The sequence below is a fragment of the Rhinopithecus bieti genome, unplaced genomic scaffold (assembly GCF_001698545.2).
Source record: "Rhinopithecus bieti isolate Rb0 unplaced genomic scaffold, ASM169854v2 scaffold_17184, whole genome shotgun sequence".
NCBI lineage: Eukaryota > Metazoa > Chordata > Mammalia > Primates > Cercopithecidae > Rhinopithecus > Rhinopithecus bieti.
In genome coordinates this window covers 1744535-1767012 of record NW_016809106.1, presented here as the reverse complement: position 1 = coordinate 1767012, position 22478 = coordinate 1744535, and the positions used below count along the sequence as shown (strand labels likewise).

Below are 22478 nucleotides of genomic sequence, written 5' to 3'. Positions count from 1 at the left end.
CAGGGAAGAATTTGAAGTAAGAAAGAAGGGAGAGGGAGAAGACCACGGGCATTTAAAAACCAAATGATGTTGGCCATGTGGATGCCACTCCGTTTATCTCTGGAAGCAAACTTAAGGAACCAACAGATAGGCAAGGGTTGCCCTGTCAGCGGTTGGTGGTGGTTGTGTATTGTTTTAAGCACAGATCTGTTAGCAGTCTCCTATCCCCTAACTTTGTATTTCCTCTCTGTGTGGCATGGTGGGGATGGTCTGAAACCATAGTCAGGATGTGGCTCCAGTCCTGGCTTCACAACTTACTACAGATGAGCTCACTGGGCTTATGATGCATATGAGAATCAACAACGTATATGAAGTGGAACTTTCAGGCTGCTGGGAGACAGGGATTTTATGAATAATAACATTTACTTTAATTTTACTTAGAATCTGGTCTTTATTGATGGTGCATCTCAAATTCCCCTACAGGACTCCTTTCAGCACTGGGTAGCCAGTGCTGGCCACTACTGCCCTCCGTGACGCTTTCCCAGTGCATCATTTCTATGCTCAGCCCAATCTCACCTGACCCTTCAGGCCTTTTTTGACCACACCTGGCTGTCAGTCACTTTCTCACCAGTTTTTCCTCCTGTACTGTCATGATCATAACACTAAATTGCCACTAGGCAGTTGTGCTGGGGCTTACTGGGTGAGTGCCATTTCTTCCACTCAGTCATGAGATTCTGCAGGGCAGAGGCTGCCCTCTCTCGGCCTCCTTAGCCCTCCCCAGCACACGGCAGGTGATCAGCAAACGCTCCTGGGATAAAACAGCCGCAAGGCAGAAGCAGCACAGGAAGTCATTTCTTTAATGTGAATAACGATCTTGGCTTTGTTGGAAGAATGAAGAATGTAAATCTAAAGCCTTCTATCATGATACGGACGGCATCATTTTTTGCTTCCTATTATGTGGTCACTCCCAGCCAGCAGCAGAAGCAGCAGCAAGTGTCAAGCTACTGTAGGTGGGAAGAGACAGGGATGGGGAGCCATTCTGGTCTCACCAAACTGTGCTCTGGCACCACAACCCAGACCCTAAACTCAGCCAGATGATGTGTAAAGGGGACTCGTGAGCCTACACTGGTCTAGCTTCTTCATGTACTTTTTCATCAAAGGATGTCAAATGTACTTTCATAAAGGTGGTAGCTTACATCCTTTGAAACACCATGAAGACATACTTATGCTACTATATTAATCAGAGAGCATTTTAACAGACAGAGCTAGCCAGGTCCTTCTTGATTACACTTCTACAATCGCTTCTGAGACAGTTCCTTCTGCAGTCTTCACTATGGGCCTGGATACTCTGAAAGCAGGGAATGCTAGCAAGGGAAAAACACTTTTAAATAGTAGCGAATAAGTGAAATTGAAAAAAATCAGGCATGGGAGTTCAGAAGTGCCTACAATTTTAGCTTTGGGGTAGCTATAACTCTTCTGGTGGGACAGACATTTTCTAAAGGATAACAGAATTTAAGGGGTTATGAAATGGATGCCTCAGTAGAGGGTTTCAGATATTTGGCATATGGTAGCACCTATCCAGAGAAATCATGTCAAATGTTCATGATTTCGTGACTCAGATGAAAAGCAGAATTGTCAGAGGATTCCCACTCTTGCCCATGAGGGCTTGTAGATATTCGTGGAGGCAGGCCCTTATCTTGCTTTGTGCACACACATTCACACAAACACACACCGCCTCTTAAGACTGGAGGCTGAGAGCACTGTGATGAATATTCATGAGATGATGATGATTAATACCACTGAAGTGATTTTGTTCCTTCTCAGTAGAGACTGGTTGTTATACCTAGAAACTGATCAACTGTAGGAGAAATGGCAGCTTTGAGCGATTCCAACTAAAGCAAACCTGTATGTTTTACTTTCAAAATACAGATTATTTGGCGAGGTGTTTTTAATCACCCCTTGTGCCCCTATCCCAGCAACTTCATCCAGCAGAGATTTGCAACTTTGGTACAAAATAACTTTGGGGAGCAGAGTTCTAGAGTTTAGAAGAATTATATCTTGATAACTACTTTCCTTCCTATGAGCAAAAATTAAACAAGACATAAAGTTGATTTTAAGAAATCTCAATAGATTCCTGGGGATGATTTCTGTGAAAATGTATCAGGAGAGAATTACAACACATTTGCTACTTTTATTATTTAAAAAACCATTTAATATAACAGGCCTTATTAAAGAGCTATTTCTAAGAGTTATAGATTCTTACAGTCAAACAGAGAATTTTTAAAAGAAGAATACTTTTAAGAAGAGCTACTTGCCACAGTTAACCAGATCCCTATGTATCTGTTATGAACTCTGCCCAACCAGTCAGCCTGCCTGGTTGTGCTATATGCATGACATAATGTGAAATTACCGAGAACTACTGTTTTCGGCCAAAGAAAATGACTTATTTGGGGTTGGAAGAAAAATGTTTGTTTTTCACTTTAGATCTAAGAAATCATGTGAAATAAATCTAACATTGATTAGGTAGAGAAAGATACCTATATGTCTTTATTACCTGGTTAGAAACTTTTAAAATCAACTTCTTATACTCCGTTGCCACATAAACATTCATCTTTTCAGAATGGTCTGATCCTCAGTAAAAGAGCCATTAAAGCTATGGAAAGAGACAGTGTCTGACCAGGGGAAGACGGTGGGAGGAGGCACTCGTGACACAGGACTGACCTTAGGCACCCGGTGGCGTTACGCAGCACCTGTGATGAATGCAGCTGTATTTTCCGATCATCCTGAAGAGGCGAATTTTCCCAGCCTGAGTGAGGGATAATCACTGCGTTGGTCAGTACTGCCAGGGCATCCTGGATGATTGGCATTTTGAGTGCATCGCATGAGGAGAGGTTCCAAAGGACTCCTGCAAGAGACACACAAAAAGAGCTTTTGGGTGGCCGAGAGTTTCTCTCATCTCAAAACTATCTTCCTTATTTGAGTTAATGGCACTGGCAGGAAGGATGAAGATACTGTGGACACACATCCTAGAGTGTACCCTTGATTTTAGAACATTTGTGTGAACCCATTAACAGCATTCTGTGAAAAATCTGATGAGTGAGCAGAAGAACTGTGACACCAGTTTGTTTATTTCCTCATGGTGCATAATCAAGGTTGAGAGGTCTGATTGAACTGAGGCTACCAATAACGCTTTTGTTCCATTTTAATACAATGGACCCAACTTGCTAAATTCTAACCAAGACCAAAGAGATGTGAAAGTTATTTGAAATGGACTAGTAGAGCATCTTTGTTTTACTGAAGACCTCAGCATGCATATGTGGTTGCCATGAAAGCTAAGTTCTTTCACAAACAACCAGCTACTACGGGTAGGACCTTATCAGAATCCAGCATCACATCAGATGACAACTGGCTCAACAAGCAATTTAAACTGTTGCCCCCGTGACAGTTTTGTCAGCTTTTCTCTGAAAGCAATGTTCATGGAGGACCTATAGAATGTTCCTCCTTCAGTAATGACAAAGGGAGAGGTGAGAAGAAGAGGGCATGTCCACAATGGACAGAGCATCACAGTAATTCATGCAGGCAGAGCAATGCAAAATGTTAAGGACAAATAGAATGCTTTAGGCTTTTAAATATTTTTTAAAAGGAGATATTCTAGAAAAGGTCACAAAGATTGCATATATATTATAACATCATTTGAAAATGCTTTTAAATAATTATTCTTTTTTTGTTAGAACAGTATGCATAAAGAAAAAAAGAAACAGAGAATAACATTCTATTTCTCTTTGAAAGAAAGCCTGTATACACCCTCAACCTAAACAGGTACCATCACTGCAGATATTGGAAATAAAATACATAGTTGTCTTTAGAAATAGAACTTCTAGCTTATATTTTTAACGAGCTTTCAATATATTTTAATGAAATGGGATTTTGTTCCATCTACTGTGTTAAGAATAGAACAAACAGAACATATTTATTTCTAAAATTTGTTTTATTGGTTCTTTGCATTGCACATGTTGAACTATCCAAGGACATTAATAATACAAATCTGACTGTTAATAACTAAATAAGTGACTATAAAAATAAAGTGACTATAAAGTTCAATAAAAATGTGACTACAGAGGCAAACTCAACTGTCTTTAGAAATAACATTTACTGGAAATTTTATTGGAGTGAATGCAAAGAAAACAAAATGTTTTTAGTGCCTGGCATGCATAAAACAATCCTTCGGTACAGGGGGTTAATGTGAAGGCAAATCTAGCTTGTCTTTTTTTATGAATAAATTTTTACTGAAGCACAGCCATGTCTGTTCATTTCTACATTTTTTACATCTGCTTTTGTCCTGTGAAGGAATTGCTGGGTATTAGTAACAGAGACTGTACAGCCCACAAACCATAAACAATTTACAAACTGTCCCCTTACAGAAACATTTTTTCCACCCATGCTTTAGTGAATTTGACCATTTTATACTTTTGTACACATTATATACACTTTTGTTTGTGCTTGTATTGCCATTAGTATCCTAAATCGAGTACACAAAAATGCTCAGTGGTACACAGAAGGTGCTCAGAATGTATTCTGATTTGGACTAATTTGAAATACTATGAATATTAACATATACATTTATCTTGTTTTAAATAAAATACAAAGCTGCTTATTCATCCATTGAGAAACATTTTACCAACTTTTGGTAATCTAAATAATCAAAGTAACTTCCTTCAATCATTTCCAGCCTCACACAAATGTTATTTTTAGAGTAAAATAATTGATTTTGCAGTATTAAATAGTACATTAAAAAGAAATTAGTATCTACCCCAGTATTTGAGGATAACTTTCAGGAATATCATGCTAATGCATTTGTGTCTGCTCTTCTAAAATATACAATGCAAAATACAGGAACAAAATGTGCATTTTTTTTTCATTCCCAAATCCAGACTTAAAATACCAATATCTAAAAATTGAGGCTTGTAAATGTTTTAAAATATGGGTGACATATTTTGCTGTACAGTATATATCCTTTAAAAACTAAATGGCAGGCCGGGTACGGTGGCTCACGCCTGCAATCCCAGCACTTTGGGAGGCCAGGCGGGTGGATCAAGAGGTCAGAGTTCGAGACCAGCCTGGCCAACATGGCAAAACTCCATCTCTACTAAAAATACAAAAAGTAGCTGGGCGTGGTGGTGTGTGCCTGTAATCCCAGCTACTCGGGAGTCTGGGGCAGGAGAATTGCTTGAACCTGGGAGATGAGGGTTGTAGTAAGCCAAGATCATGCCACTGCACTCCAGCCTGGGTGACAGAGCAAGACTGTCTCAGGAAAACAAACAAACAAACAAACAAACAAAATAGCAAAGAGAAATCTTTGCATTTTTACATGCAACGAATATGAGAATCTAAAGGCTTTCTATGAGAATACAGCTATTTTTACTGTTTTCTTACAAACAGAAAACACAGGGAAAGGGAGGAAGGAAATCCAAGAAAACCTAAAGGCCAAATCTAGTATCTGAGAAGAAGTGAAGGAATAGAAAAGCAAATAAATGCATTCTGGGTTATCTTTTTATAGGCTGTTCTATCTCCTTCACCTTTCCCATTCATTCATTAATTAGTATAACCTAATTCAGAATCATGCACAAACAGAAGTTCACATTCATTCCACCTTTCCAGGCTGTCTCCATCTGCGAGTCACATTCCAGTGAACTGATCACAGTACTTGATCCATATCTCTGAACCTTCTATCTTAATTTATAACTGCAATGCACAATGCTTCCTGAACTCATTACAACTGCAACGAATCTCTATCAAACCACTTTATCACCTCTGGATGAAGTCTTGGTAAAGTGGATGTAACGTGGCAGATTTTCTTGAGGGGGAATTCAGCAAATCAGCTGCAGAGGGTCCTCAAAATTTTGAGTTTTGGTTAGATTATCTGAACATGAGACAGGTTTAAGTATAGAAGCAGCAGTTTCTGGAGACAACTGAGATGAAGACTTACATCGTCTGGCAGAAGTAAAAGCGGGAAACAACTGGGAATTCCACATCGTTCCTGCTACACACACACACACACACACACGCACACACGCATACGCGCACACACACGTCTTGACTGATGGGAGAGAGATTAGTGGAGAGAACTGGACGTATCTAGGTATCCTCTGAACAAATGGAAAATAAATTTTTTGCTCCAACTTTTACTTCCCTCCTCCCTCTCCTTTTCCATAGAGGTTTAAAATATGTCCACAAATTCTTGGACATTTCCTTCAAATGGTGAAGCCTAATCCTTCTCTCCATGCGTGGGGATTCGATTTAGTGACTCATTTGTGATCAATGAAACATGGTGGAAGTGACTGTGCCTTGAGACTAGGTCATTAAAAAGGCCTTGTGGCTCCCTCCAAGCCCTCTCTCAGATTATTTGAGGGGAAGCCAACTGTCATGCCATCATGACCCTCAGGCAGCCTTATACAAAGAACTAGGGCTTTCAGCCAAAATTTTGGAAGTGGATTTTCCAACCCCAATCAAGCCTTCGAATGACTGCAGCCTCGTGAGAGACCCTGAGCCAGGACCACAAAATCTGCGGCTCCTGCTTGCACTCCTCACACTTACACAGTGGGTGACATAAATGTTGGTCGTTTTAAGCTGCTAAATTGTGGAGGAATTTGTTACGCAGCAATAGACAATATAGCGTCCCTTTCCTATGAAGCTCCTACTCTCTCTGTTGCTTTCTTCTCTTGGCTTCACTTTCCTATCCCTTTGCCTTTCTACAATGGATGGACTCATTTTTCCCTCTTGCCTTTCCACTACACTTTAATTCTTACTCCTCTCTTACCGAAATCCACTTGTTCCCTTATTCTTTCCAAATTCCAATGTGAGAGTATACAAGATATAGCAAGGATGATCCAGCTACACTTTGTAACTAAATTTAAAATGCATTTTAAGTGACAAGTATGTAATTTTTAAAAGTGTATCATTCTTCACGTTTGCAATTCAATAAGTGACTCAACACTTTCTTTAATTTGGAATAATCCTGCTCTTATTTCCAATTGCTGCCTTAACAAATCTCTACACAGGGGCTTGAAAAACACAAATGTATAGATTCAGGAGGTCTGGAGTCTGAAATGGGCTGGCAGGGCTGGCTCCTTCCAGAGGATCCTGGGGAAGATGTGTTTCCTCATCTTCTCAAGCTCCTGGGGGCTGCCTGCATCGCATCCCTTGGCTTGAGATCTTACATCCCTCTGACTTTGACTTCCATCATCACATCTCCTTCCTGGATTCTGACCCTCCCACCTCCCTCTCATAAGGGCACTCTGATCACATTGAGCCCACCTGGATAATCCAGGACAATCTCCCCATATGAAGCCCTCCTACGTTAATCATACTTGCAAAGTCCCTTTCACCATGAAAAGTAACATTTATAGGCTCTGGGAATTAGAGCGTGGGTTTTCTTGGAGGGTAGGGGCATTATTCAGTCTACTACATATCCCTTCAAAAACAACCTGTTATGCTCAAAATAAAATTAAACTTCTTATGGTAGGCTCGTGATCAGGCCTTTCTCTAAATCTCTATATTCATCTTGAATTACATTTATTCATTCATTTATCCATTCCATAATATTGAAGACCTACTACATGCACATGGTTCTGTTGGACGTGGAATGGAGACATCAGTGAAGAAAACAAAAAATCCCTGTGCTGGTGGCCCAGGTACCACATAGCTCTAGTCGCTATGCTCCAGCCAAAATAGCCTGTTTCTTCTTGAACACATAAGCTCCTTTGTGTCCCAGATCCCTGGACTTGCTGCTGCCTCATTCTGGAACATTCTTTCCTAGATCTTTCCATGGCTAATCCCTCTTCCATTCACATCACCTTAAATGTGCTAAACTCAGAGAGGCTTTCCTGGATCAGTCTAATCTACCTTCCTAGATGCTTGCTGTCAGATCTCCTATTTTAATTTCAGCAGCAACCTCAACACTAACTCATTCTGTCATTTGCTCACAGTTCCATCCTCCAACAGGGTCCCAGGCATAAAATGAAAGCAGACACTTGCTGAATGCCCATCGTATGCAGAACACACAGAGCTACAGAATCCCTGGCACACAGAATACGCCCTGACACACATGAGTGTTCACCAAACAGCCACTAAAGAAAAATAAAAAATAACAGCTGGATGGTATGACCTTATAGGATGCCATGTGCTCTAAGCATCGAACGTTCTGTAAGTATTATAGTGTTAGCAAAATGACGTCATGCCTAGAAAAAATAAAACAGCAGATGCAAGATGTAATTTCACAAATAATAAATCCAAACGAGAATAGAAAAATGTTATTTCAGTGGGTTTACTTTGAATCTACAGAAATTCTACTTTTAGCTAGTAGAGAAAAATTTATAGCACTGAAACATATTAATCTGTTTTGTATTAAAAGGCTTATCTCTGGTGCTTCACTTGGGTAATTTTCTTATATTAACTCCCTGATAATTTTAAATTAACCCAGGTAATACTAAACTTTCAATTTGAGGAAAAACTATGAAATTGATTGAATTCACACCAGTTTTCAGCATCCATAACAAATTACCCTATTTGTTTATATCTGAGGATAATATGAAAAATGGTTTAATATTTTGGTTGATGGTCACTAGGAAATTTAAATTTACCTGATGAAAACATGCTAATTCCTTCCAGATTATAATCTGTGATAAATTTGTTTTATTAGCATCTTTCATTATTTCCATCCAACAGCTTTCCTTCATCAGTGTAAAATTATTGCTGTTCCAAACATAATTTTGAAAGTTTAATTGAGAAGACATTCACATACACTAAAGATATTTAAAATATAGTTTATTTTTATTTCAGGCACAGAATGGCTCTTTTCCTTGATATTTTCCATATTCATGAGCAATGATTAGTTTAATAAAAATTCCTTAATAAAACCTTAATTACTTTCATTTGCTCCTTTATAATGCTTTAATAGAGGGTAATTGTAGTCTCTTTTTACTGAAAGAGATGAAGACTATCTTGGTTAAAAAAAATCCAGATGAACAAAAAGCGTGTTTTAATAAAAGCAAGTTCTAAATGATGGTAAAATCAAACACTGCCTGGTGGCTGTGCAGGACTTTACGACAGCCCACTGGCTTGCTTTTAGCTCTTTAGACCTAGCATGAATCCGCTCTCGTGGGTGAGGCTCAAACCAAGCCCAAAGAAAAGCTGGGCTTCATTCATTTAAATACCTGTTTATTAAAATGTATTTAAAATTAGTGAATTAAGCATCTACTTAGTGTATTTATGAGGATTTATTTTAAACAAATTTGTTATTTCTTTTGGGAGTGACAGTTTGTGTACCTGGGGAGAGGGGAGGAAAAAGGAGAAGAATGCGGATAAGAGTTCATTTTTTAAAAAAAGCCAGAGTTGGCCGGGCCCGATGGCTCATGCCTGTAATCTCAGCACTCTGGGAGTCTGAGATGGGCGGATCATGAGGTCAGGAGATCGAGACCATCCTGGCTAACACGGTGAAACCCAGTCTCTACTAAAAATACAAAAAAAAAAAAAAAAATAGCCAGGTGTGGTTGAGGGTGGGAGTGTGGGGGGAGGGGTAAAATCTGATTATGATTAGGGGCCCCCACCACTACGTCCTCCACCCCCACCCATTCACACTTGGAGTCCCTAGTGTGTGGAGGTTGAATGATTGAAATATAGAGGCCCAGAACACCCTAAAGTCCTGTTATACTATTGTGTGTGTGCATCTGCCATATAAATGAGTATTTGGATGTGTGTAAACTCTCAATATGGTCCCGAGAAGCAATAATCCTGAGGAGTGGCTGCTAATTGAGATCATTCTGAGAGTCCTGCCAGATGGAAAAGATTCACATACCACACTCACTGAATGCTTTTAAAAAATTAAAGCATTTATTTTGAGTCAATGTTAGATACAGTTTACCAAATGTTGCTCTAATAACAGCTCCTTAGGCCAAGGCTTCTTGTAGGAGTCCCAGGGGTTGGTTGACCAGAACAAATGACCTCTACGTTTTCCTCCTTAATATTCCAGAAGAGGAACCTGCTGTGGCCTTTGTAGTGGGGATTACACAAAGGTTGATCCTTTTAGAATTTCAACAGCCTGAATCATCATTCTAGGCTGAGTCTCACAGAGCCAGCAGTGGGAAGAAAGGGCCTCTGAGGCCGATAGGTGTGGGAGACGAAGAGGGAGAATTGGAGTGCCATGGTCCATAGCTGTAAACTCTCATTCTACAATTGCCACATAATGCTTCAGGTCCAAACACAGAATTTTTAAAAAAAAAATCACTTAAGCACAAATACTGAGCATTAAGAAGAATTATTCTTGCCCATTTTCAAAATACATACAAAATTTATTTAGCCCCAGAATAGATGAAGAATGAGTTGTCTTTGATATTTGAAAGTAATTCAGATCTTGGCTGTTGCATACAAGGCAGATTCTGGCTTAAACTGACTAAATTTACCTGGGTCTCCATGCAATGTTTTAAATCCGCAGATTCTTAAACAATTTTATTATAAGATACAGCCATCAATACTAAGGTACTGTCTTGTTCTAAGCCAAAACTGATGCCAGCAACATTCTGATGTTCAAATTTCAGTACCAGAAGCATACATTAAAAGTTGAGATCAAGATGATAAACATTTAGATGGCAAGAAGCCAGAAGCCATATTCATCTTTTTTTTTCAGACAGAAAAAAAAAAATTTCTGTTGCCCAGGTTAGAGTGCAGTGGCATGATCATGGCTCACTGCAGCCTCAACCTCCTGAGCTCAAGTGATCCCCCAAACTCCGCACTTGAGTAGCTGGGACTTCATGCACGTGCCACCATACCTGACTTGTTTTTTTTTTTTTTTTTTTTTTGGTAGAGACAAGGTCTCACTATGTTATCCAGCCTGGTCTAGAATTCCTGGACTCAAGTGACCCTCCGGCCTCAGACTCCCAAAGTGCTGGGATTAGAGGCAAGAGCCACTATGCCTGAACCTCGCCTAAATTTTTGATTAGTTTAAAAAATAACCTTCACTTTTGTTTTCAGAGCCTGAATTAATTCTACCTAAAATTAGGTAATGTTACAGACAAAAGATTATAATTGACTGATTTTTTAAAAATGAAAATAATCAAAACTCAGATGTATCTATGATCTCTCTTTTCATTCCAAAATGGAGTATGCATATCCTAGTTTCTTTAGAATTCTTCTATTAAACGTTTACCAAAAAGGTACAACAGATCAGGCTCTATTAATGGAAAATGATGCCTGTCCCAAACTGGATGCCTGTCTGCAGCTGGCAATGCAGATACTACAAGAAGTAGAAAGCTCTTTGCACAGTAATTTTTTAAAGTAATGATAATTGAAAATAATTTGTATGTCAATGTCTGGTAGTAGCCATCTGTGAAAGTCATGAGTTCATCTTTGATCACAGCATTTTATAAATGAACCATAGAATTTCATATTTCTCAATCCCCAAGAGACCAACAGTTAGGAATACAAAATTAGGTTTGCTTAGAACTATAGCCTTCCTCAATGACCTTGGGTGTGCCAGAACTCTGAAAAGAGGTTACCAAAGCACCAAGGCTGAGTTGTACAATCTCTGGAAAGTGGTCCTGGAACTCTTTTCCTAAAAGTTATGACAGTTAAAGACCATACTCTTTTATCTGACAGCTGTCATATTCTTCTATGTGTTGATAAAATGATTTCTTACACTTTGTTTTGTTTCTTGATAGTTTGGTGCCCTAAATTACATACATTAAATAAAGTAACTTAAGTTTGACTTTTCAATAAACAGCATAATGAGGAAGAGGAGAGAGAGAAAGTGAAAGAGAGACAGAGATTTAAAGACAAAATACTCCCACTATCTGATTAAAAAAAGTAAAGGCAGGAGGTGAAATCACCGTAATTTTTGGCCCTGGGTTAAATGATACTGGGACAGATATATTTTCCTATCCTTGTGTTAGACCATGCTGAGATTGATCAAAAATAATTTAAGTGCTTGCTCTAGGAAATACTTGCCTGCGAATTTTTAGGCTGTAAACTAGAGAACTGGCTAATCAAGAGTAATAGTTTGCTCATCATGACCCATTTCAAGACCCTCCCCTCACTGTGCTACTAGTCAAAACTCTGCCTAACCCCAGTGGTTCCCCACCTTGCAATACCCACCTTAAAATCTCCCAGTCAAGGACCTACAGCCTTATAAATAACCTGCCTTCATTTTCCCTTTGACACTAAGACTCTTTCAAGGGAGCATTTTAGACCCACTGCCGTGAGGGAGAATACTTACTGAAGTAAGTCTAACAAACCCAACTTTGCTGATCAGTGGGCTTTTACGGTAGTCTTTGGGGATCTGACAGCTGACAAACCATATAAATTACTGAAAATGGGTGGATGGCTAATGTCATCTTTGGTAAAAACAGAGTCTGGCAAATTCTTGAATATTCAGGGGATCCATTATTCATAAAGTCATCACCTTATCTCTGTGCATGAAACAAAGGGTGTTGAGCTGTTTACAGTTCCATTAAGTACCATAAACTAGAAGTTACACAGCCAGCGCACATCTTGGCAAGGCCCCTAGTTGTCATTCCAAACTCTCTGGGTCTCGAGTGAGCAGGCATATATAACCTTTTACAAAGACAGAGATGGCTATTGCTTTGGGGTTTCCTTTTTTATACTATAGGTAGCACGTCTACCTCATAGGTCCTGTTGATGTCAACAAAAAGGCTCTAATTGAATTTGTGGGAGCTTGCTTACCCAAGGATCCCTGGATTGGAGACACTGTTCTGCACTGAGGCCACTTTAAAGAGCACCCTTGGGTTCCATGGCTTTCAAAGAGAAGCAAAGCAACCTTGATGAAGGTATGGTGGCAGAGTAAAAAGAGCGACAGCTTTTCCAGAGAGCATCGCTGAACTACATGTCCAAAACAAGACCATAATTGGAAAAAAACACAACACAAATCGTAGCCAAAAATATTTAACATCTTTGAGTTCTTGTCATGCACTAGGGTTTCTGTTAATCACCTTGCATGTACTAACTCATGCAAACCTTCAACCAAGTCCATTTTACAGATGAGGAAACTGAGACACAGAGAAGTTGAGTTACCTGTCAAAGTCATTCAACTTTTGGGGAAAATGAAGGTCAGATAAGAGTCTGACTGTGATGCATATGAACAATCAGACAAATGTCAGACACATAAATCTGCTATTTGAAATGGGAGTGAAGTGATGTGGCATGCTATCCTTTGAAGCAGAATACATGAACACAAGAGAATGTTCTGCTTTTCATCTTTTGCCAGTTCCCTTTTTGCCTCAGGTAATGTAGCTTGAGAAATTTAAAGAAGGCATTTTAGTTCACAGAAGGAAGAACATTCAGTTTTATATGTTTTTAATTGACAGATAAAATCGTATGTATGTATCTTTATACAACATGATATTTGAAGTATATATACATTGTGTAATGATTAACTGGAGTTAATTAAAAGAACTTCCAGCTTCGAAACTACTTTTCCAACTAATTTTTCTTCCAAGCATTTAATTCTGCTGACCTCTACTAAAACACACACACACACACACACACACATATGCACGCATGCACACACACACACAGCTACAACCTTTTTGTGGGAAGCATGGAAGAAACATCAGATTGAGATTTGGGGTACTTAAAATTGTTCGTCTATTCACCACACTAATTTCATGACTAGATCTTTTTTTTAGTTAAATCAGAATTGTCTAGTACTGTATCAGTCTACTTTCATACTGCTATGAAGAAATACCTGAGACGGGGTAATGTATAAAAAAACAGGCATTTAATGGACTTACAGTTGCACATGGCTGAAGAGGCCTCACAATCATGGCAGAAGACGAAGGAGGAGCAAAGGGTTGTCTTACATTGTGGTGGCAAGAGAACCACATGCAAGGGAACTGCCCTTTATAAAACCATCAGATCTTGGGAGACTTACTCACTATCATGAGAACAGTATGGGAAAAACCTCCCATGATTCAATTACCTCCCATCAGGTCCCTCCCATGACACGTGGGGATTCTGGGAGCTACAATTCAAGAAGAGATTTGGGTGGGGACACCGCCAAACTGTATCAGATACTGTTGCTCTGTCATAATAATGCCAGTGATGATCATGAGTCCTCATTTCCTGAGCCATTACCATGTCATATGCACTATTTCATTAACTCCTGACCACAACCTTAGAAGAGGGGCACTGATCTGTGAAGGAAACCAAAGATTAGAGCGGTTACAGAAATCTCCCATGGACAGGTAATGAATGAGAGAGAGAGCTGGGGTATAAACACAGGCTCTCACACTTCCAATTATATTGCTTCTTCCAGATATTCTAATAAGAGGTTATTTTTCATGGAAAATGTGCTATCACTGAATAATAATATTAACACTCATCTATAATTTCTGCTGATCATGCTCAAATTTATATTTCTGAGTTTCATTTCTATAATTCTGAATGTGAACATTTACTACTGCATATTTTCCTCCAAATATATTCTCTTCTTCCTTTTAGGTTTTCAGCAGATATTTTGGGAATGCCTGTTGAGACAAGGCATTGCTAGGTACTCTAAGGAATAGACAGTAAATTAATAAGAGTCTACTTGGGGAGACCAAATTACACTTGCCCAGGGAAAAATAAAACACACTTTACAGAGTTGTAGATCCTAAAAGTCCCTCAACTGTCAGAGGTGGTGTGTCATGAAAATTCTGGCAGTGAAAAGTCACCATGAGAGGGCATCACAGAAGGTTCTATGGGAGAGGGAGGTCTTCAGCTGGCCCGTGAAGGACGAGCAGAATTAGTCAGAATGAGAGAAAACATTCAGGTATCAAGAAAAAGGGAGCAAAGGCTTGCAGATAAGAAAGGGTGATAGATAACAATCTTAAAGACTATGGGCCTAACTGTACAGTAGATGCCACCTAAAATATTAATTGAGTAAAAAATTCAACAAAAAATGATACTTACATTTGGACAATTGTGGTCTTACACTAGAATAGTATTAGGTTGCTGCAAAAGTAATTAAAAACTGACAAAAATGGCAATTACTTTTACACCATAATATTTCTCATGTGATCCACCTGGGGGGCATTAAGAAAGAGACCTATGCACTGGCTTCAACTCTGGAAAATCTGGAAGGTGATCTGGGGTGGGTCCTGCCACATAAGAATTTTTTTAAAAAGTAGTCAGAGTGAGGCACCACTGAGGCTGGGCGTTATTTTATCTTAGTCCTGGTGACTTTAACTGACTTCACAAACATCAGCTTCCTCCACTGACTTCCTCCTGAGAAAAAGGAAAAAACTGTAAGTTATGACTACAGGAAAGTGACTACTGAGTTTCCTATGTGAGATCTTCATACTTTAGCCTCATCATGACTGAACAACTTCATTTGTTTATTTGTTCATTTGTCTTATCCATTCATTCAGCTGACAGAACGTTCTTTGGGTCTAGAACTGTTTCAAGGCTTAGAGCAAGCAAATCACTAAAGAATTCAGTCTCACAAACATTCAGCAGTTTTGGTTCAGTTCCTCTGCAGAGCTGGGAAGACAATGATAGGAAAATGAAAGAAGTGGTCTCAAGCCTCAAGGAGCTTCAGTGGGTGATAGAGGCTAAAACAAGAAAGCAAACGCCTGTGGTATGTGGTTAAGGATGGAGAGCACCACTGGGGAGGTAATAACAAAGGTTGATGTTGAGAGAAGATGCGGGGTGGAGCTTCTTGGCACTACCAAGACCGGGATATCACAAAGCTCATAATATCAATTAGGCAGAGAGAACGTCCTCCTTGGAAATAAAACGGTCTGTGTGGAGACAGAGTGTTGGAGGAAGTATGACGGACACTGAATTCACTCCCTGTGACCACAGCTAGGTTTCCCGCAAGGACTATGCAGTTGAAGTGAAGACTCCAGGAAGAGAGTGGGACATAGGTATTGTATATTTTGGAACTAAGGGAAATCACTGTGCTTTTGTTTTTTAGTGTCTGGATGGCGACACTGATGTTCAACGATCAAATTCAAGGCATTTGATTTGCAGCTTCCTACCAGGTCCGTATCTACAATACTGTAATGCCTGGCACTGTGTACAGTCAGGACTCACACTGTCATAAAAAATGTCAACTTTGCCCACATGCCGAACCTCCGGGGTGCCCGTGCCCTCTGGTTTGCAGCCAACCACAGGGTTTAGCTAATGGAAGAATAAGTAGGCAGTCAGAGGCCAGGAGGAGAGAGAGAGCTGGGGAATGTTATGTCCACTCCTCTGTTGTTCCCCTGGGGCTGGGAAGTCTTGTGGCTAGAGCAGCCTCTCTTCATGACTCCCCCTCATTTTTCCCGAGTTCTGGAGACTGTGTTTGCTTCTACTGCTTTCCACTGCTGAGTCACCAGCTGCTGACCACCCTCTAGACCAGTATACTAGCCCTGCCCACTCCTTGGAAGAGTCCCTGCATTGGATTCTGTAGAGAATCCCAGCTGAGTATTCTTTTCACGTCCTGCAGGAACCTTGATGAGAGCTGATGTGCAGGGGGCACTTTCCAAAAAGGGCCTCAGAGGCCACTATCGGAAGTTTCAATTTTATCCAACAAGTGCAGTGGGAGGGATATCATTAAGCAGGTAACTGTCATAATTGGGTTTTTGTGTTTGTTTTATAATGTTTCCTCTTGGTGGATCAATAGCATGAAATAACAAAGTACAAGATAAATTCCCAATTGGAGCTACAAGGTTAGGCTTTGAAAAATCTTTTATTAAAACTTAAGATGAAATTCCCGTAATATACAGTTAATAGCTTTACCATGTACAATTCAGATTTGTTTAGTGCATTCACAGTGAGGTGCAGCCATCGTCTCCACCTACTTCCCAAACATTTCCGTCACCCCAAAAGGATGGTCGGTTTTTAGACACCGTTCTGGAGGCGTGCAGCAGAGAAGAGGCTGAAGTGCGGTGAAAAGAAGTGGGCAGGCAAGCTAGGAGGCCACTTCAAAACCCCAAGGGAGAAATGGCCAGCAGAAATGGACGTGGTAAAGTCTGAGACATAATTCAGACATAATACTGTCTGGCTGGCAGCTTGGCTGGATATGGGGATGCAGGGAGATGGAGATGTCCTGGCCTTGAGCACAGAGGTGAGGAACACTGGAAGAAGGACAGGTCTGGTGGGAAGTCACGGGCTCCAGTTTGGGATGTGTTATGTTTGAGATGCCAATTAGACATCACTATCAAGAGGCAGCTGGATGCATGAGTTGAGCGCTGCACAAAGGTAGAAATGTAGAGCCCTTAGCATTTAAATGGTATTTAAAGGCACAGGACTGGATGAAGTCACAGAAGTTAAGAAATAAAGGGTTCAAATTAAGAAGCATCAGCCCAGGGCTGGTCCTAAACATGCCTGCAGACTTCACCACCAGACTGAAGAGTCTGGTGGTGAAGGTAATTTGGCATAAAGAAGAAAAAGCAGTGTAAAAAAATGTAGTTGCACAAACTGTTAATCTTGGGATGGTCTGCTACTCTCGAATGTCAGTGGACACCTTCTTCTGTTAGTTGCTGACTTTTTTTTTTTTTTTTTAATATCACAAGTAATTTGAAAATGTTTCTCTTTTATTGTGCATATTTGTAAAAAATACTGAGCCACAGTTCTCATTTAAAAGCATCTGTTTCAGGACTATCAGAGGGTTGATTGAGAACAAATAAAAACGCATTAGCTAGTTGATCATTATGGCATGTATTCAGTGATTATACACAGAACACATGACAGGAGGGGATAAAATCACTTATTTGAGGAATTTCCTGAGTCAAGGCAGGAGCAACATCAGCAGAGCGTGGCAAAGCACGCAGAATGGCGCAGCCTCTATGATGATTGGAATGTAAAGTGTAATAGGATTTTCAGAAAACAATTTAGAAAATGTGACAATCTTGCTTATTTAAATGCTATGTGACATTCAGCACTACTCCTTCAGGTAAAATTACAAAACTGATAAACTGGCTTTTCAAGATATTGTTGAATATGCTGAACACATGTAATGCATTTATCTATTTACTAACCCTAAGGTTAGTATAAAACTACATCGTTTCCTGAGAATTGAAGGTGACTTTCCTGAGTCGTTATGCCAAAACTTCGGAATTTCTATTCTTGTATATTTCAAACCAAATTTTAGATTGCTTCTATGTTTGTACACAGTAATTTCTCTGTATGTATATATACGCTATAAAATAAATTCCATTTTACATTACAATTAATCTTTATCAGATCTTAGGTTCAGAAAAGTGCATGTTTTGGTATATATTTTCAAGTTTTCTAGATGAAAATAATAGTTATTTTCTATGATTATAAAATACACAGGGTAACATAAAAATCTTCAGCCTATTAAAATGGGATAAAGAATAAAGTAAGAATAAAATCCACCCAGAGATAATGAGATTTGGGAGACATGCTCTTGTTTATCGCTCTGTTCTTATCATATTCACATGACACTTCACAGAAATAGAATCCCAGTACACACGCTGTTCGTTAACTTGCCTTTTGCATTCAACGCATGTTACGGATATATTTTGATATCAATATCTAGCCACATCTTAATTTTTAATGTCTGGTAATGCTCTATTTGATGGTCCATTTTTATCTAATTGTGTATTGATGGACATTTAAGTTGTTTCTTTCTTTTCTTTTCTTTCTTTTTTCTGACATTGGCTCTTACTATGTACTAGAGTGTTTGAAAGCTTTCCATATATTAACTCATCTGCTTTAAAGATGCTTCTTAATAGTCTCTCAGTATAAATTCCTAAAACGAGGATCACTGGGTAGAGTATACACATTTTAAATACTGAGGTATACTGCCAAAATGCTCTTCAGAAAGATCACCCTTTTGACACTGTCACCCAATAGTGTTGCTACCCCTCACCAACCCCTGGGTGCCAGCAATCATTCTCATCTTTGGAGATCTACTAGCAGACATGGCATCTCCTTCCCATGGGTATTCCTTTTAATTAAGCTTCTTCTTATGAGCGTATTAGCTGCTTGCATGTTGTTTTTTGAAATGCCAGTTCATATCTTTTGTTATTTTATTTCCCAGTTGGGTCATGCATGGGAATGAACACATAAGTAAGCTACTAAAAGTTGCAGAGCTGTAGAGATGCTAAAGAATTGAGAAGTTATCAGAACTAGTATTGATGCCCACAATAATTATTTTTCCTTTTTCTTATCTTTTTTGTGACCCTTAGTCTGTTGACACCTATATTTCTCTTTTCATGGTACCTTTTAATTTATTTGTTTTCTACAATGAATCCTATATTTAAAAATCCAGGGGACATTTGTCTTTGCTGTTTCCCACAACATGATTCCCCTGTCTTCTGTCTTGGTGAGAGCAAGCTTTAACAATTATAAACACAATGTGTAAAAAGGCTTTGAAAACATGTAGCCACTGGACATGTTCATTGTTGACAATGGACATTAGTATTCACACACTGTTTCCATGGCAAACTCTTGTCTCTGTTGCTAGTGTAAGGATACAAAGCTCTAGCCACTTACTTTACTAAATATATCCATTTTACTGTGTTTGTAGGTTGAGAGTGTAAGCACTGATACAGTTGAAAACAAGATGAATTCCTTCATGGAGTGAGATCCTATTGATCTATCTAGTAATTTCTACCTCTTCCTCCAAACCACCTTACTCTGTGAAGACTGGTTTCCTTATCCTAACTTGCAATAATGGGAACTCAAGATCCAGCGAGATCCCAGTTGGGCTCTACTGTCATGACTGATTCATAATTTCTAGCTAAAAATCCAACCATAACCTGACTGTTCTCACCCCCTTCGTTTATCTCAACTGGCTATTTATTCCAATCTATCATGTCACTGCTGTCAGATTAATGTTCCTACCCTACAGGAGGGATTCATGGCACTGCCCTACTCAACAACCATCTGTTTGTCCCATCCTCCACAGATTTAGCAACCAATGACATAACAGACAGCATCTAAAAGGCCAAGTTTGTAGGATTTGCTGATTTGTTTTTCATATAAGTTTCTTACCTAAACTCTTAATAAGAGTAATAACATTAAAATATAACCTCTCCTCTGGGAGCCGAGCTAATGAGGTCCAGGTACATAATCTTGTGATTGAATGTTATAAACAGACGGGAGTTTATAAACTCCTGCAAAGATGCACGAGTATTACATCCCTTATTTCACCTCAACAACTTCCAGTGAACTCAGGTTCTCAGCAGGGACTATATAAGAGAGTGAGGTTTAGACATGCTGTGTTTTACCCTCAAGGGAAATCCTGGTGCTTTTGTTTCTAGGTGTCTAGACAGGAAAACTGATATTCAATGATAAAATTCAAGGCATTTGGTTTTTAGTTTCTTACTATGTATCTACAACATGGTGATACCTAACACTGTCTATAGTCAGGACACCTATGGTTCTGAAACAGAAAAAACGGACAAAAAACAGCTAATAAAATATTGGCCTACACAAGAATCTAAGGCACTCCTTATTTGTGATTCCAGATTTTTTTAATATAGAAAAATTAATTGAAATATACATATAAAATATATGTATTACAAATTATTAAGAGAAGATTTTACCTATCAATTCCTGGAGACTAAAAAAATATTTAGGGGAAGTTAAATTTTGAGGAACATTATTTTTTTGGTCTTGTTCACAGATAATTAGATCTATAAAATACTCTCACTAAACTACATGGATCAAATTAGATGGAAATTTATATCATCCATCTAAATTTGGAATAATACATTGCAAAAACAACTTTTGTCATTTTGATATTAAGTTGTTCTTTATGGCAATAATTAGATAGCAATGCCATTTATTTCCTTAGGTGAATTACAATTTGTGATAAAATCATATCGTCAGGTAAAAAGTATCCTCAATTCCATTACAAGAAAACATGCATCAATTAATTTAAATACTATAGCAAGTTGTTTATACCAGAGAAATGTATATAAGATGATACTTGTTGGCTCCTGGTAGCTACTGATATTCCGGCAGTGGTGCTGGTGAAGGCAAATAAATAGAAAAGGAAGAGTTGAAGAAGACACAAAGTTGGCTTAGGATTCAAGCTGGTTTTATATTGTTTAAGATAGAAATGGGATCTCTCAATGCCCATTTCTTTTCCTGCAATAGCGTTCAGGTATTCTTTATAGATGTGTTAACATACTGTCACCCATGACGGCTCACACATTAAGCAAGTCTTCCTATGAAATCAAAGATGGATGAGCATCAGTGAATACCAGTAAGTCCGCTACTGACCTAAGTCTTTTTCTCAGTAGGTTAAAAGGAGAACACAACAATGGTTACTAGTTGAGGAATAATCTTGAAGCCCGGGAATGCAGCTCAATGTGGGGAAAACTGGAATATAGTTTCCACCAAATTAATCCAAGAGGGATTTATTGAACTCCTATGATATGCTGGGTTGAACATCATGGAAACAACCATGACTATGAAACTTCCCCAACTCTTAAGGAGCTTATAGGTTATGTTGGTGATAGAGAGACAGAGATGATACAATTTGAATGGAAAATCTGTCATATGAGCCCAGGTGGGAGGAGTATGATTAACAATGCCTCGTAATGGAAGATGATGTTAGCAAAATGAGGTAAATGGTGGTTACGGATGTCTGGGAAATCTGAGATATAAGACATCAGTAGAGCCTAGCAGAATTTTACTCTTCAAAAAGTATATATATATATAATTGGAAATTTACGGTATATAAATATTTTTGTTACAATTAATCAGTCTCAGGGCACTCACAACACTGAATCATTTTTAGTTGGCAAAGAATGTAATGATGATTATCAATTTAGTGTACAAGGAAGACATATACAATACATTCTTCGCCTTATACTGAAACTTAACTCTTAGAAAGACATATGTCCTACTGATCTTTATGATACCGTGGAACTACAACAGCTTATAGCTAGAAAACTCTTATGTAAAATTACCCCACTGAGATGACAGTGCATATATTTTATAACTGTTTCTTAATTATGAACATGGTATGTTCAGCAATGAGCAGATAATTTTTCATAGCTTGACTAAATTTTCTCAATCTCAGTTGCCTACATTCTCTTGGATGGACACATTTCAAGGCAAATCACATGGGCATTTATTCTTAAAGATAGAGCAGAGCAATTAGTTGGGCATGGTGGGAGGTGCCCTGTAGTCTCAGCTACTGGGGAGGCTGAGGCAGGAGAATCGCTTGAACCTGGGAGGCGGAGGTTGCAGTGAACCGAGATGGCGCCACTGCACTCCAGCCTGGGCGACAGAGCGAGACTCCATCTCAAAAATAAATAAATAAATAAATAAATAAATAAACAAAAAACAAAAAGCAAAAGATAAAGCAGAGCACTGTACTACATTCCTAAAACAAGGTTATCATATAAAATATGAACCATGCCTTTAAATATACATATTTATCTTGAACTCCTGACCTCAGATGATCCACCCGCCTTGACCTTCCAAAGTGCTGGGATTACAGGCATAAGCCACCATGCTCGGACTAAATATATATATAATAT

The 22478-nt window shown here is 38.9% G+C and overlaps 1 protein-coding gene across 3 annotated transcripts in view; it reads right to left on the bottom strand.

Annotated features, from left to right (window-relative positions):
- CTNND2 (catenin delta 2) overlaps nucleotides 1-22478 on the bottom strand; it is a 414955-nt gene that overhangs the window by 193013 nt on the left and 199464 nt on the right. For all 3 annotated transcript variants that reach the window (XM_017888565.1, XM_017888568.1, XM_017888566.1), the window contains exon 6: nucleotides 2701-2884. In XM_017888565.1, coding sequence (XP_017744054.1) covers nucleotides 2701-2884 — 184 coding nt within the window. The remainder of the gene's footprint in view (nucleotides 1-2700; nucleotides 2885-22478) is intronic.